Here is a 15,042-nt window from a genome sequence, read left to right as displayed (position 1 = left end):
GATAATGAAATCGCCTCTATTGAAAAAAACAATACTTGGCAACTAGTGGATCTTCCAAAAGGGCATAAACCTATAGCACTTAAATGGGTTTACAAGTTGAAGACTGATCAAAATGGAGCTATCACTAAACACAAAGCCCGTCTTGTGGCTAAAGGATATGTTCAACGTCATGGAATCGATTATGAAGAAGGCTTTGCCCCGGTTACTCGACTTGAAACAGTCCATTTACTCCTTTCATTGGCAGCTAAAAATGATTGGGAGATTCACCATCTTGACATTAAATCTGCTTTCTTGAATGGTGTTTTACAAGAGGAGGTTTATGTAACACAACCCAAAGGCTATGTCAAAAACGGCTCCGAACATCAAGTCTATAGGCTTCCCAAGGCTTTGTATGGGCTTCGTCAAGCCCCTCGAGCGTGGTATGCTCGTCTCAACCAGTACCTTCTCACACTCGATTTTGTTAAATGCCCATATGAGCATGCTGTATATACTCAGAAGGATGGAGCTCATTCTCTAGTTGTTGGTGTCTATGTCGAAGACTTATTAGTTACTGGCTCATCTCTGTCACACATTGCCAAATTCAAGGGGGAAATGAATCGTGAATTTGACATGTCTGACTTAGGGCTGCTGTCTTACTATTTGGGGTTGGAAGTTACTCAAGACAAGGAGTTTATTGAACTCAGGCAGTCGACTTATGCGCAGAAGGTGCTCGAATAGGCAGGCATGGCAGAATGTAATAGTGTGAGATATCCTATGGAGCACAAGATACAATTACATGCTGACAGCTCGGGTGAAGTTGTAAATCCTACGCAGTTTAAAAGCATTATAGGCGGGCTCAGATACCTAGTGAATACAAGACCTGATATTGCTTATTCTATAGGGATTGTTAGCAGGTTTATGGAAAGGCCTACACAGCTGCACATGAACGCAGTTAAAAGGATTTGTCGATATCTGAAGGGAACGCTACAGTACGGACTAATCTACACAAAAGGCCAAGGAAATTATATACTTTCGGGTTTTTCGGATAGTGACTTAGGAGGGAGTATGGATGACCGAAAGAGTACGGGAGGAATGGCTTTCTATCTTGATGAGAATTTAATTACTTGGGTGTCACAAAAACAACGGTGTGTTGCACTCTCTTCGTGTGAGGCTGAGTTTATGGCGGCTACGGCGGCTGCCTGCCAGGCGATTTGGTTGCAGCGGGTACTGAGTCATATCATGGGCATCAAGGTTGCTCCTGTCACATTGTACATTGATAATAGGTCAGCTGTGGACTTGGCACGTAATCCAGTTTTCTATGGACGAAGCAAGCATATTGACTTGCGCTATCACTTCATCCGTGATTGTGTTGAACAAGGATTGATAATTATAAGACATGTCCGCACGAATGAACAACGAACTGACATCCTAACGAAGGCATTGGCAATATCCAAGTTTGAGAAGATGCGTCAGTTGCTTGGTGTCAGAAAGCTGGAGAATGTTTAGATTAAAGGGGAGTTATGTTGGGCTTGGGCTTAATCTACACATATTTATTTGAGTTTATGTTATTGAATAAAAAGTCTCGATTATTGTAGTTGGTTATAGTAGTGTCCCGCAAGTTTAGGATCAAAATAAGTGAGAGATAAATTAGGATCAATTATCCTAGTTAATAGCACAATTCCTTAATGATATAAAGTATAAGAATATAAGATATAGATATAAAATTACCCATTTTTCCTTTGTAATATCATTATTATTAATTTTAGTACACATATTATATATGGTGCTGGATTGACCCGTTGTGAGGTACTACATGTTTATAGTGTCATAAGTTAATCTCACAGTAATAATGATGTATTGGTCTTTTGACTTGAAATCATTATATTTCTATACGAGAATTAATATACTTTGATACTATTGAAAGTTATCCTTGACCGGGTAATAATAAAAGTAGAGATTGGGTACATTATGAATCGTATGAGAAATATGAATGATCTAGATGGGATTTAGCCCTCATGTATTAAAGGAGTGATATTATTGGCCCTTGATTGAGTAAGACTATAAAATGCATGGTCGTGCTCAAATACTGATTTGTTTAATAGTTTACTCATTGATCAAGGAAAGAAGGATTGAACGTTAACGGGGGATGACACAATGCATGCCTCGAGTTTGATCTATAATATAAGGCTAAAGGGATTATATTACATTGTACATTATTCACGAAAGGTTTAATTGATCACTGATTAAATAATTAATACTTGGGTAACAATGATGTATTACTAGATGCCGCTCATTGTTTATGATTTGAAATTAGATTTAAAATTGTTGCCAACGTAACAATAACCTAAAGGGTCGCACAAAGAATGATTGAAGGATTATTTAATTTAAATTCGGACTTAAATAAAATGTAAGTATTTCGAATTATTTGTTATTAATTAAGTGTGACTTAATTAATTAAATAAATAGGAAATTCGAATTTAATATTGCATGACCAATTTTTTAGATATATTATGTTATGTTATTCAGCACTGCATGTTTCATCGATAAATTATTTATTTCTTTGAAGTTGCTTTTATGTCTTTGGTTTCTTTTATGCACACATTATTTACTTTCAAGTTCTATCTAGTTTTGTGATTTTTATGGTCATTCCGGCTTATATTTGATTATCTAGATATGGTGATGGTATGTAGTTAGTGATGCCACTGGTTATTGTGATGGTGGATACGTGGTGAAAAGTGGTCGCTAAGTAGTCGTTCCTGTGATATTTAAATATTTGGAATTTGTGACAGTTTGATTTTAGTAAGTGTGTATGATTGTGATAATATTCTTAAATCAGGTGGTTTACATATAGTTTTTGGTATTGGCATATGATATTGAGTGGAAAGAAATGGATGGAAAAAGTGGTCATGCAATGATTTGAACTTTGAATGTAGTTATTTTTTAAAATAAATTTATTATCTACGTAATGATATTGGTGGCTAAAGTTCATGGTTGTATGTGGTAGTGGATGGTTGTGGGCAATCGTTGTTCAAGTAGAAAAGAGATGATTGTGGTTTATGAAAATTTGGATAGAATTAAAGAGTTGTGGAAAATGAATATAAATCATATATTGGATTAATATACATAGATATGTATGACTGGCTGGAATTAAATTTTATTATTTATTAATTAAGTGTTCTCATTGAAATATGAATATCTCTCAATAAATATATCCTAATATGTTAGAATCTTATAAGACGTTTTAATCTTAGAAGACGTTTTAATCGAGGATATCTTTCTTTTGTGACTAAATATCTCCTAAGATAGTATCTTACAATCTTAGTCAAATCCCACCATATTTCTTTTTTGACTAAATATATCATAATATCTCCTAATATCTTACTATCTTAGAAGACATTTTAATTTTTAAACATCCATGGATTTCATTGAATAAATTCAAAATCAAAATCGATCTTTGAAACATATATGCTCACAATCTCAATTTTATTATACCCCTAAATTTCATATAAATACACAATTATGTATTAGTTTCATACATGTTTAATACGTTTAAAGGATAATATAGAATTTTAGTCAAATATTAAGATCTTTCTTTTTTGACCCAATATATCATAATATCTTAATATTCTAAAAGACGTTTTAATTTCCATGATGTCCATGGATTTTACTAAATTAAGTCAAAGTCAAAAATCCAAATTGAATCTTTGTAATCTAGCATATCCTGTCAATTCCAATTTATTATACCCCTAAATTTCATATAAATAAGGCATATGTATTAGTTTCAACATGTCAATGTCTTAAAAAAACATCTCCATTTTCATTCATGGATAAATCTCATACATGTCTCCGCTAAATTATAGACAATGCAGAACCCATATCTGGCGATGCAAGGAGTAGATGAAGCTGATATCGAACTAAGAATCCTGAGATGTGATGTTATCATCAAATCACATCAGTCACACACTGTTCCTAGGATGGGCTATCCTGCGGCATATGCATCTTTCAAGATTAAGCCTCGAAATTTTCCAGGAAATGCTGTGGTTATTGTTTCACATACGCAATTGGAGAATCGGAAGGGGAACTCACAACTTGCAGGCTGGAAGGAAAAACTGAATCGGGACGTACGGACTATTGAGTTAGAGTTAAATATATTTAGCAAGGTGTTTAACGAGCATGGATTTGAATGTCCGCAGATCAGAGGATCAACAAAAGAAGAAAAAGTCTTGAGCGGTAAAAACTTCGAGAAAGTTATTAAGGGGCTTGAAGTCATCACTTTATTCAAGCTCTACCAAAGATGTTAAACTTAAGCATATGCTAGAATGTTTTACGAATTATGTATGATTTGAATTAATGGTACTCTAATATTATAAATATTTTTGTGAACTGATGTATATTATACATAATAGTACAATACTAGTATTTTATGATTTTATAAATTTAAAATTAATTGATATTAGATGTTACTAATAATTAGTTACACTAAAACTTGAGTTCATTACTTTTTTATCACAATAATGAATTATTTGATTGATGGCAACGAGAAGTTATTGATAAATATATTTAGAAGTTGTGCGAATAATAATAAGAAATTACGACGAACATGAACATAAACTTTTTGTGGGACACATTTTTGATGTGTTTGGTCATATTAAATTAATGAATGATATTGTTAGATAATTTATCATAAATACTATATTGAGGAACACCGATAGAAAAATTTGAATGATGATTTTATAATATCTATGTATTATATTATACATTTCATGCATGATTAATTAATAATATAAAATATAATTGTAATACAATTTTTATGATAATATATTCATTTCAATATTTTTAAAATTAAAAAGTAACTAATGTGATACACGGTATTGGTGTTACAGTTTTCTTCAACATTAGCTTTATCGCTATTGTAACACTAATTGAGAGCGGTAACAATAGAATAACAATTTTTTAACTAATGTAACGTTGCTTGTAACACTGACATTATAGTATCCCACTTATGGCATATTGGTAGTAGCTTTAAGAGCAACAACATGAACATGTGCAACTTGATAAGAGATATTTTTTGTCGATAATCTCCAAGAATTGGTACATTCATGTTATCTTAATATCTTCAATTCAACATCAAGGCAAGATGAGAGAATCGAAATATATAAGCTTTAGAGGCTTTGATCATAGATTTTAGAATTGTTGGGCTTTTGCTGAGAAGGCCTAAGTCCACATTAATATGATATTGTCCACTCTAGGCCGAGCCCGCACGGATTTGTTTTTGGGCACCTCCCAAAAGGCCTCATACTAATGCAGTTATCTGGCTGCTTATATTCTAGTCATCTGCCCCTCCCACAAATGATGTGGGATAACTCCTGACAATCTCACCCTTCAAATATCGAGCCCAGCACCTGTCGATTTTTCCTGCTGATTGTGTGATCTGGATCCCCCTTGACCCATACTGGAATTCTTTTAGCTTTCTGCCTCCCCCTTGGCCCATACTGGAAGTTCCACCTGCCTTTTCCTTGAGCCCATATGGGGTTAGCCCATCTGCCTTTCCCTAGGCCTATCTGGGATTCCGTCTGAGATTGTTTTGGACCGTTACAACCTCAAGCTCTAATACCACTTGTTGGGCTTTTACTGAGCAGGTCTAACTCCATATTAGTATGATATTTTCCACTCTGGGCCGAGCCTGCACCGATTTGTTTTTGGGCACCTCCCAAAAGGCCTCATACTAATGGAGTTATTTGGCTGCTTATATTCTAGTTATCTGCCACTCCCATAAATGATGTGGGACAATTTCTAATAAGAATCTCATCTATATTACCTGCAATATCATTATCATCATCAATATTATCATCAATATCACTAGGATGTGGCATGCTTGTCAAGATCATCATCATGAGAGAAATGTTATACTATACCCTTAAATTTTTAGTCAACTTTAGATTTGGAAATTCTTTATCCTAATATGTAGCTGAAACAGAAAGACCTTTAATTCTCTTTATTATTTTAAAGCGATCTCATCACTTCTCACACATATATCACTTTTCAAAAGCAATATTTAAGGCACTAGAAGTCCCTGACTTCTCTCTCAAGTCTACCTCTCATTTTTCCAGCATAAAAGACGGCCTCTCAGTTTCTTAATTTTTCACTAATTGTTTCCCACATTCCCACTTGAAAGGCTCAAATCACTACCAAATGAAAAAATTAGAGAGGGCCGGAAAGAGTGGTCTACAGTCATATAAATAAGGGTATCCTCACACAAGGGTCTATTTTTAGCCATACTAGAATATAAAATAATAGTACTAATTAAATATGTACCTTCAAAAGAAGAATCCATATGAATGGATATTAGAGGAGTTACAAGAATAACACTAGCATTCTTCTTTGCATCAACCACTTCAACCTTAAGATCAAGAAATATTGAAGTGTCAGCATATGCAGCATCATCTGGAGTCGTAGTGGTGCCTTCATCAAGACTTTGACCTGATCATTCTTGTGGGGCATGAAGCTTATATAACCCTTTAAGCTGAGAGTTCTTGTTGGCTTATCGCAAATATTGAATCATTCAATATTGCATCGAACTCAGCTATATGCTCCTGATGAGCTTCTTTATCCTTTGTGTGCGGTACAATATTAAATTCCATTTTTTCAGAACCTCCTTGAGCAGTGTCAGGGAATTGTCCTTCCAGTAGTAGTGTGTGAACCTTCACTTTGAGAAGGTGGTTCTTTTGTGACAAGGTCATTAACGCCTGTTGAATCCCTTTGAGATTCAACTTCTTGTGTGCTGTAACCTTTCTGTGAAGATTGATACCTTGATTTATTTCTGTAATATACAATTTTATCTTCTGTTTTCGTTTTCAAATTGTCAGTACCGGCTTGACCAGTATCAAGACTAGATAATGACTTAGCTGATGACTTGTCAAGAATTCCACCAACATCAGGAATAGAGGCATCTCTATCTATATTGGCCTTGTTTAGAGGAATAGCTCACAACTTGCAGGCCGACAGGAAAAACTGGATCGAGATGTACGGACTCTTAACTTAGAGTAAAATATTGTTAGCTTTGGCAAGGTGATTAACGAGCATGGATTTGAATGTAGCAGATGAGAGGATCATCCACAGAAGAAGAAGTCTTGAGTGGTGAAGAGTTGGAGAAATTTATTAAGGGGCTTGAAGTCATCACTTCATTCAAGCTCTACCAAAAATGATAAACTTAAGCATATGTTAGAAAGTTTTACTTATTATGTATGATTTGAATAAATGGTACTCTAATATTATAAATATTTTTGTGAATGTGATGTATATTATACATAATAGTACAATACTATTATTTTATAATTTTATAAATATGAAATTAATTGATATTGGATATTACTATTTGTAATAATTAGTTTCCCTAAAACTTGAGTTCATTAATCTTTTTATCACAAAAAAAATGAATTACTTGATTGATGGCAACGAGAAGTTAGTGATAAATATATTTAGAAGTTGTGTAAATAAAAATGAGAAATTATTGCGAACAGGAAAATAAACTTTTTGTGGGACACATTTTTGATGTGTTTGGTCATATAAAATTAATGAATGATATTGTTAGATAATTTATCATAAATACTATATTGAGGAACACAAATAGAAAATTTTGAATGATAAATTAATAATATATATGTATTATATTATACTTTTCATGCATGATTAATTAATTATACAAAATATAATTTTAATACAAGTTTTATGAAAATATATTCATTTCAATTTTTCAAAATTAAAAAGTAACTAATGTGATACACGGTATTGGTGTTACATTTTTCTGCAACATTAGCTTTATCGCTATTGTAACACTAATTGAGAGGTGTTACTATAGAACAATAATTTGTTAACTAATGTTAAGCTTTTAACACTTGCATTATAGTAGCCCATTTATAGCATAGTGGTAGTAGCATCTAGAATAGTTTGCATATCTGGATTTGAAAGTGCATTGGGAGTCAGATCAGCATGAACATGTACAACTTGATAAGAGATATTTTCACTCGACAATCTCCATGAATTGTTCCATTCATGTTGTCTTAATATCTTCAATACAACATCAAGGCAAGATGAGAGAATCGAAATATATAAGCTTTAGAGGCTTTGATCATAGATTTTAGAATTGTTGGGCTTTTGCTGAGTAGGCCTAACTCCACATTAGTATGATATTGTCCGCTCTGGGCCGATCCCGAACGAATTTGTTTTGGGCACCTCCCAAAAGGGCTCATACTAATAGATTTATCTAACTACTTATATTCTAGTCATCTGCCCCTCCCACAAACAATATGGTACAACTCCCAATAATCTCCCCCTTCACACATCGGGCCCGACACCTGTCTTCTGGCTTTCTGCCTCCCCATTGGCCCATACTGGAAGGTCCACCTGCCTTTTCCTTAAGCCTATATTGGGTTAGCCCATCTGTCTTTCCCTAGGCCTATTTGGGAGCCCTTCTGAGATTGTTATGGACCGTTACAACTTGAAGCTCTGATACCACTTGTTGGGCTTTTGCTGAGCAGGCCTAACTCCATATTGGTATGATGTTGTCTGCTCTGGGCCGCGCCCGCACTTATTTGTTTTTGGGTACCTCCCAAAAGATCTCATAATAATAGAGTTATGTGGATGCTTATATTCTAGTCATCTGCCCCTCCCACAAATGATGTGGGACAACTTCTAATAAGAATCTCATCTATATTACCTGCAACATCATTATCATCACCATTATTATCAGCAACATCACTAGGATGTGGCATGCATGTCAGGATCATCATCATGAGAGAACTGTTCTACTACACCCTTAAGTTTTAGGTCAACTTTAGATTTGACAATTTTCTTATCCTGATGTGTAGATGAAATAGAAAGACCCTTAAATCTATTTATTATTTTAAAACAATCTCATCATTTCTCACACATATATCACTTTTCAATAGCAATATTTAAGGCACTAAAAGTCCCAGACTTCGCTCTCAAGTCTACCTCTCATTTTTCCAGCATAAAAGATGATCTCTCGGTTTCTTAATTTTTCACTAATTATTTTCCCAAACTCCCACTTTAAAGGCTCAAATCACTCCCAAATGAAGAAATAAGATAGGGCCAGAAAGAGTGGTCTACAGTTATATAAATAGGGGTATCCTCACACAAGGGTCTATTTTTAGTCATAATAGCAGATAAAATAATAGTACTAATTAGATATGTACCTTCAACAGAAGAATCCATATGAATGGATATTAGAGGAGTTACAAGAATAACAATAGTATTCTTCTTTGCAGCAACCATTTCAACCTTAGGATCAAGAAATATTGAAGTGTTAGCATATGCAGCATCATCGGGAGTCGTAGTGGTGCATTCATCAAGACTTTGACTTGATCATTCTTGTAGGGCATGACGCTTTGAAGCTTCTTCAACCCTTTGAACTAAGGGTTCTTTTTGGGTTATCGTAAATATTGAATCATTCAATAAAGTATCAAACTCAGCTCTATGATCGTGATGAGCTTCTTTATCCTTTGTGTGTGGTATAATATCAAATTCCACTTATTCAGAACCTCCTTTCAGCAGTGTCATGGAATTGTCCTTCCAATAGCAGTGTGTGAACCTTCACTTTGAGAAGGTGGGTCTTATGTGATAAGGTCATTAGCACCCGTTGAATCCCTTTGAGATTCAACTTCTTGTGTGTTGTAACCTTTCTGTGGAGATTGATATCTTGATTTCTTTCTGTAATATACAACTTTATCTTTTGTCTTCCTTTTCAAATTGTCAATACCAGGTTGACCAGCATCAAGACTAGATATTGACTTGTCAAGAATTCCACCAACATCAGGAATAGAAGCATCTTTATCTGTATTGGCCTCCTTTAGAGGAATAGCTCCTGATGATTCATGTTCTATATAAAAGTAGACTGTGTAGGAGAGTAATGTATAGTCATTTGCACCTTGAGCAATATCCTTTTCCTCTTTGACAAAAGTCCAGATGCAGTGACCTCCTTACTTGCATCATTATCTGCAACTTTATTAATATTTAGCTTTGAATTTAGAGTTGTAGTGTCATCTTCATCAGAATCTGACTTAACAGTCATTCTCAATGCCGTTATTTTCTTCTATTTTACAAAATAAGCTTCTTGTGTCAGGAACATGGTTGGAAAGAAGTGACAAGAGAAGCGTCAAGATTTGTTGCCACATACTGAGTAAAGTTTTCTTTGGAAAAAATGCTTGACCTCCACAAGAATCACAACCTTTCATGTAATTTATTTTTCTCGTCCCTACTCTCATTATCTTGAATGTCATTATTAGTAATTTTGAACATAAGTAGCCATTCATCATCAACGGTATGAATAACCAATTTGCAGAGATACAACTAGAAGAGTATCAAAGTTAAATACATTGCTGACAAAGCATCTAATAATACAGTCAAAATAGAAATTCTGCATTTCCTAAGCTTGGTTCTGAACAGTTCTCTCATCTTGGAAAACTCATAACTGTACATCAATATCCTGAGATAATAAAATAGGACCTCAGTAGAATGATATAAGGAGATTTGTCAATTAGAATAGGTAGCTATAGAGCTGCTTGAATCACTTCAGGGGTGATTTCATACCTCCTATTGCCATTGTGAAAAAAGATACTACCTTTTTTCTTATGTACTTTTTTGTGTCCCAAATCCGCATAGCATCTAATAGTGGGGTTAGTTAAGGCAAAATCAATGTTGCTTTTTTCAAGAAAATCTTGAATGACGTGAAAATTAGGATGGATTTCATTGTGATCATGATGTGCTTTGAAGTTGTTTGGGCCGATTTCATGATTATGTTGAAAGTAAGGTTTTGTTGAAGAAGCTTGAAAGGCATGTAGAGACACTAGTATTTGTCATTGTTGAGAATTAGAGTTCTAGTTTAAGTTTACGAGAGAGGGGAGAAACGATATTTGTGTATAAAAACTGATGTGGGAAATATTATTAGTTTTATAAAAACTAACATGATTTTAGACAGTCTATAGACAAACAAAACAAGCGACTTGATGTGATTTGTGAGAATAATTGGCGGTGCTAGTTTCTTGTAATCATAGTTAATTTATTAATGTATATCTACAATAGACAATAGACTTGTATACTACGCCTAGAAATACGCAACTGTGTGCATAATTATCTCACATGAATTAGAATCGTTTCCGCATAATTATCTCACATGCATTAGAATAGTTTCTTTAGAAACAAAATAATTAAAATTTCTTCACTTAACTCATAAAATCATGTGATATCAAAGAGATATTAGTATTTATTTTTAGAACAAATACTGAATTTGAATGGTTTATATATATTATTGATGTGTCATAAGGATTACACAATACTTTTAGAATTTTACTCGATCAGGATTTGACGTGCAATAGGATTTGACCATGTTAGTATTTTATCTACTTTGTCTCACCTGTGCATCAGTATTTGTACTACTTACTACTTTTTATAACTTATCATTTCAAGTTCATTGATTTGGTTTGTGAATGTGACTTCTAATAATGACTTGGCGAAAATGTCTGTCATTTATTGTTACTTTCATGACATGATCCGTTACAAAATGAAATCTAATATTAATATGCTTTGTCACGGAAATTGGGTACTGGACTTCCTGTTGTGGTAATAACATTTGTATTGCCTAGTAAGATAATAATTATTTCAGACCGTTGGATATAATTGTATAGATGAATGGAATAAGTAAGGATGTAAATATGAAACAATTTTATAATTTGTGATATAAAACTGTTACAAACTCATCAGCTAACTAAAATGATACTAGAGATAATCAAGCAGTTAACCTATTATGCTAAGCTATATCTCCCTCATATCTTTATAAGCTTTTTATTCTTATACAGAGCAAAATTAATAAATAATGGAGGTATAAAATATTACAAATGTATTGGTTGTTCTTAATTATAATTAGAAATGGGATTGTAATGTTTGTATTGCAATAAAGAGATTATTATTATGTACAATATATATAGAGGATGTACCCTAGGATTCAAAAAGTAAAATTTAAGAAATATAAACTTGGACTAGTGCACTTCAATTGCACCAAACCACTTCTCCCAAAGCATATATATATAAAAAGATATTAAACAATGGAAGTGTGGACTGACAATCACCCTCCTACTAATTAATTTAAATAAATAATTTTTACGTTAAGCCTTTTATATATGTAAGTGACAAAAATTGTACGAGTAGGCTCAAATGGAGAAGTATGTTCTCCAACAAGTTTTGCTTTAAAGTATTACAAAACATAATACGGAAAATTTTGCATGACTAATAATAATTCTCTTAATTAATTAATTCTCTAGCTAAGAGTATTCCACCAGACCAAACTCTGGGTACATAATGATCCAACAAAAACTTAAAACACATTTAATTGTAAGTCACGGTCAATTACATAAAGCAACACTTGAAAGCTACAACAAATTTAGCTTATCCTGCACTAGTCCCCCAACTTGCGCAAACCACTAGTCAAAATCTTCATGGCCTAATATTAGCAGGAGAACGTGCACACGCATGTTTGTTCTATGAATTTATCTTAATTATGTAATAATATTAGCTGGGGCAGAAATAAAATTTTATATTGCAGAAGTGTACCCTAATTTTGACACTAATCATTTAAGGCATAAAACTTTATATAATAATGGTCTCATGGACGGATGAAGTTATGTGGATGGGCAAAGGTGTGCCACAACAACTAATAAAAGGTCATCTTCTCATTTACAAAATCAAACGTGATACTCTATATATATATAGTTATCATTACATTATCTGTAGTCATCATGATCTAGACCATGTAACAAGTTAATAACATTTTCATCTCAAATTTTTACAATTGTAATGATGGTCCTCCTATTGAAAAATAATCTTAAACTTATTTTTATTTGTAGTAAATTAATAATGTTTTCTTATTTGATTTGTTCAGTTGATGACTTAGTCATGCTGTTAGTGGAGAAATTGTAGGACTCATAATAAGTGGCAGGGGGTTAGTAGGAGTTGTTAGGCTCATTACAAGTTTTCCTGATTTATAACTACCAGTACCTTAGTTCCTTTCTATATATATTGTATCATTGATTAAAGAAAAGTAGATCTTTTGGTGTGCAAACATGTGTGTGTGATTTGTGTTTTACTAGTGAGAAGTATACAGATATATACTTATGTATAAATAATCAGTTAAAATTCTACACTTGTATGCGAGCCTCATGATCTAAGGCTTTGTAAGATATTTTAAAATATACACCTATATATATATGTTAAGTATTTATTTATCATATTTAATGGCATCAAAAAATTTCTCAATTTATATTTAATGAGGTATCAAGAAAAAAGTCTACGAGAGAGAAGCATGGGAAGAAGAAAGAGAAGCATGATAAAAAATTAAGGAGAAAATTGAGGAGAAAATTGAGCAGTGAAAATAATGAGAAAGATATCATGGCACAAGTGGTTGTGAAAGAAATTTTGTTTTAGAAGTGTGGGTGATTATGTGCACCAGGAGAGAAGTGCTCCGGCAAACAAAAATGACGTTGATGAGAAGTGCATCAACAAAAAAATTGTTTTTGTTGAGAAGTGCATCAAACTTGATAGTGGTGAGAAGTGCATCACAAAATGAAGAGATGGTGGTGAGAAGTGCATCACAAAATGAAGAGAAGTGCTTCATAAATTTTGTTCAGCTAAGTTTAAGATTACAGGGGAGATTGTTGAAAAATAATCTTAAACTTATTTGTATTTGTAGTAAATTAATAATGTTTTCTTATTTGATTTGTTCAGTTGATGACTTAGTCATGCTGTTAGTGGAGAAATGGTAGGACTCATAATAAGTGGCAGGGGATTAGTCGGAGTTGTTAGGCCCATTACTAGTTTTCCTGATTTATAGCTACCAGTACCTTAGTTCCTTTCTATATATATTGTATCATTGATTAAAGAAAAGTATATCTTTTGGTGTGCAAATCTGGGTGTGTGATTTGTGTTTTACTAGTGAGAAGTATACAGATATATACTTATTTATAAATAATCAGTTAAAATTCTACACCTCCTACAACAATAATGGTTAGTTTTCTCAGACGGCCTAAATATTATATGTAAGCAAGTTAAAGCAAGTAACCTGAAGGAAGATAAACAAACTAAAGAAATACCTTGACGAGAGCCAAATCAGTTTCAATTTTGTTGAGCTTTTCTTTTAGTTGCTGATTCTCTATTGTAAGAGATTTGTTTTCAAGATTAAGAGAATGACAACGTTCTTTAAGTTCCTCGACATGGTTCTGCTATAAAATATGGTTATGAATCTTATAGTAGTAGACGTTAAAAACATAAAGTAGAACATGTATTAGGCATACCTTTTTTCTTTTTCTGTATTCACGAGATGCGATTTTTCTTTTCTCTCTTTTCATCTCTTTTGGATCTTGTTCGCTATGCAGAATCAATTAGATCAGTTTAGCAATAATAAAAGACAGTTTCATGAAGAGAGTGTTGAGCCTATAAAACAAATGGAAACTTTATTATAAAAAAATTAAAGGGGTCGTAATTTGGATTAAGTTGGTTGTTGTAAAATAAAGTGAATGAAGTTTCATGATGCAGCTGATGATTATATTTCCTGCTTGATTAACATATCTTCCTACGTAATGAAATTATCATTATTTTATGCAGTAAATGAGACTGATAATCACTTATTTATGCTCTGCCACTATAGTCGTTTTGTTCTCCCTAACTTGTTGCATAAGTTAGGAACTTCTCAACCACATGCTACATATTCAGGACAGAGCCAAGAGTAGTGTTGCTCTTGGTTTGATCCAGGTTTTTTGCTGCCAGCTATGGCGAGAAAGAAATGCCCGAGCCCATGACAAAGGAATTTTTGGCCCAATGAAGCCTATAGATTGTATTCTAGTTGATGTTAAACCATGACAAAGGGATCAGCTTATAGTTTGCTTTAATTGGTTATAGAGCAAGGGAGATCTCCCTTTTATATTCTCTTTTCTAATACATCTCTTAATTTAGCAAAAAAATAATAGCACTTCTTCTATTGTCATTTCTTTCGGCCTA

General features: G+C 33.3%; 1 protein-coding gene across 1 annotated transcript; it reads left to right on the top strand.

Moving 5' to 3' along the window:
* Positions 1 to 723: 723 nt before the first annotated feature.
* LOC141703791 (secreted RxLR effector protein 161-like) lies at positions 724 to 1,485 on the top strand. Its single transcript, XM_074507228.1, has one exon. The coding sequence runs from the start codon at positions 724 to 726 to the stop codon at positions 1,483 to 1,485; it is 762 nt and encodes a 253-aa protein (XP_074363329.1).
* Positions 1,486 to 15,042: the final 13,557 nt, after the last annotated feature.

This window comes from Apium graveolens, unplaced genomic scaffold (genome assembly GCF_009905375.1).
Source record: "Apium graveolens cultivar Ventura unplaced genomic scaffold, ASM990537v1 ctg7102, whole genome shotgun sequence".
Classification (NCBI taxonomy): Eukaryota; Viridiplantae; Streptophyta; class Magnoliopsida; order Apiales; family Apiaceae; genus Apium; species Apium graveolens.
The sequence above is the reverse complement of the archived record's forward strand: the minus strand, read 5'-3'. Positions and strand labels throughout refer to the sequence as shown.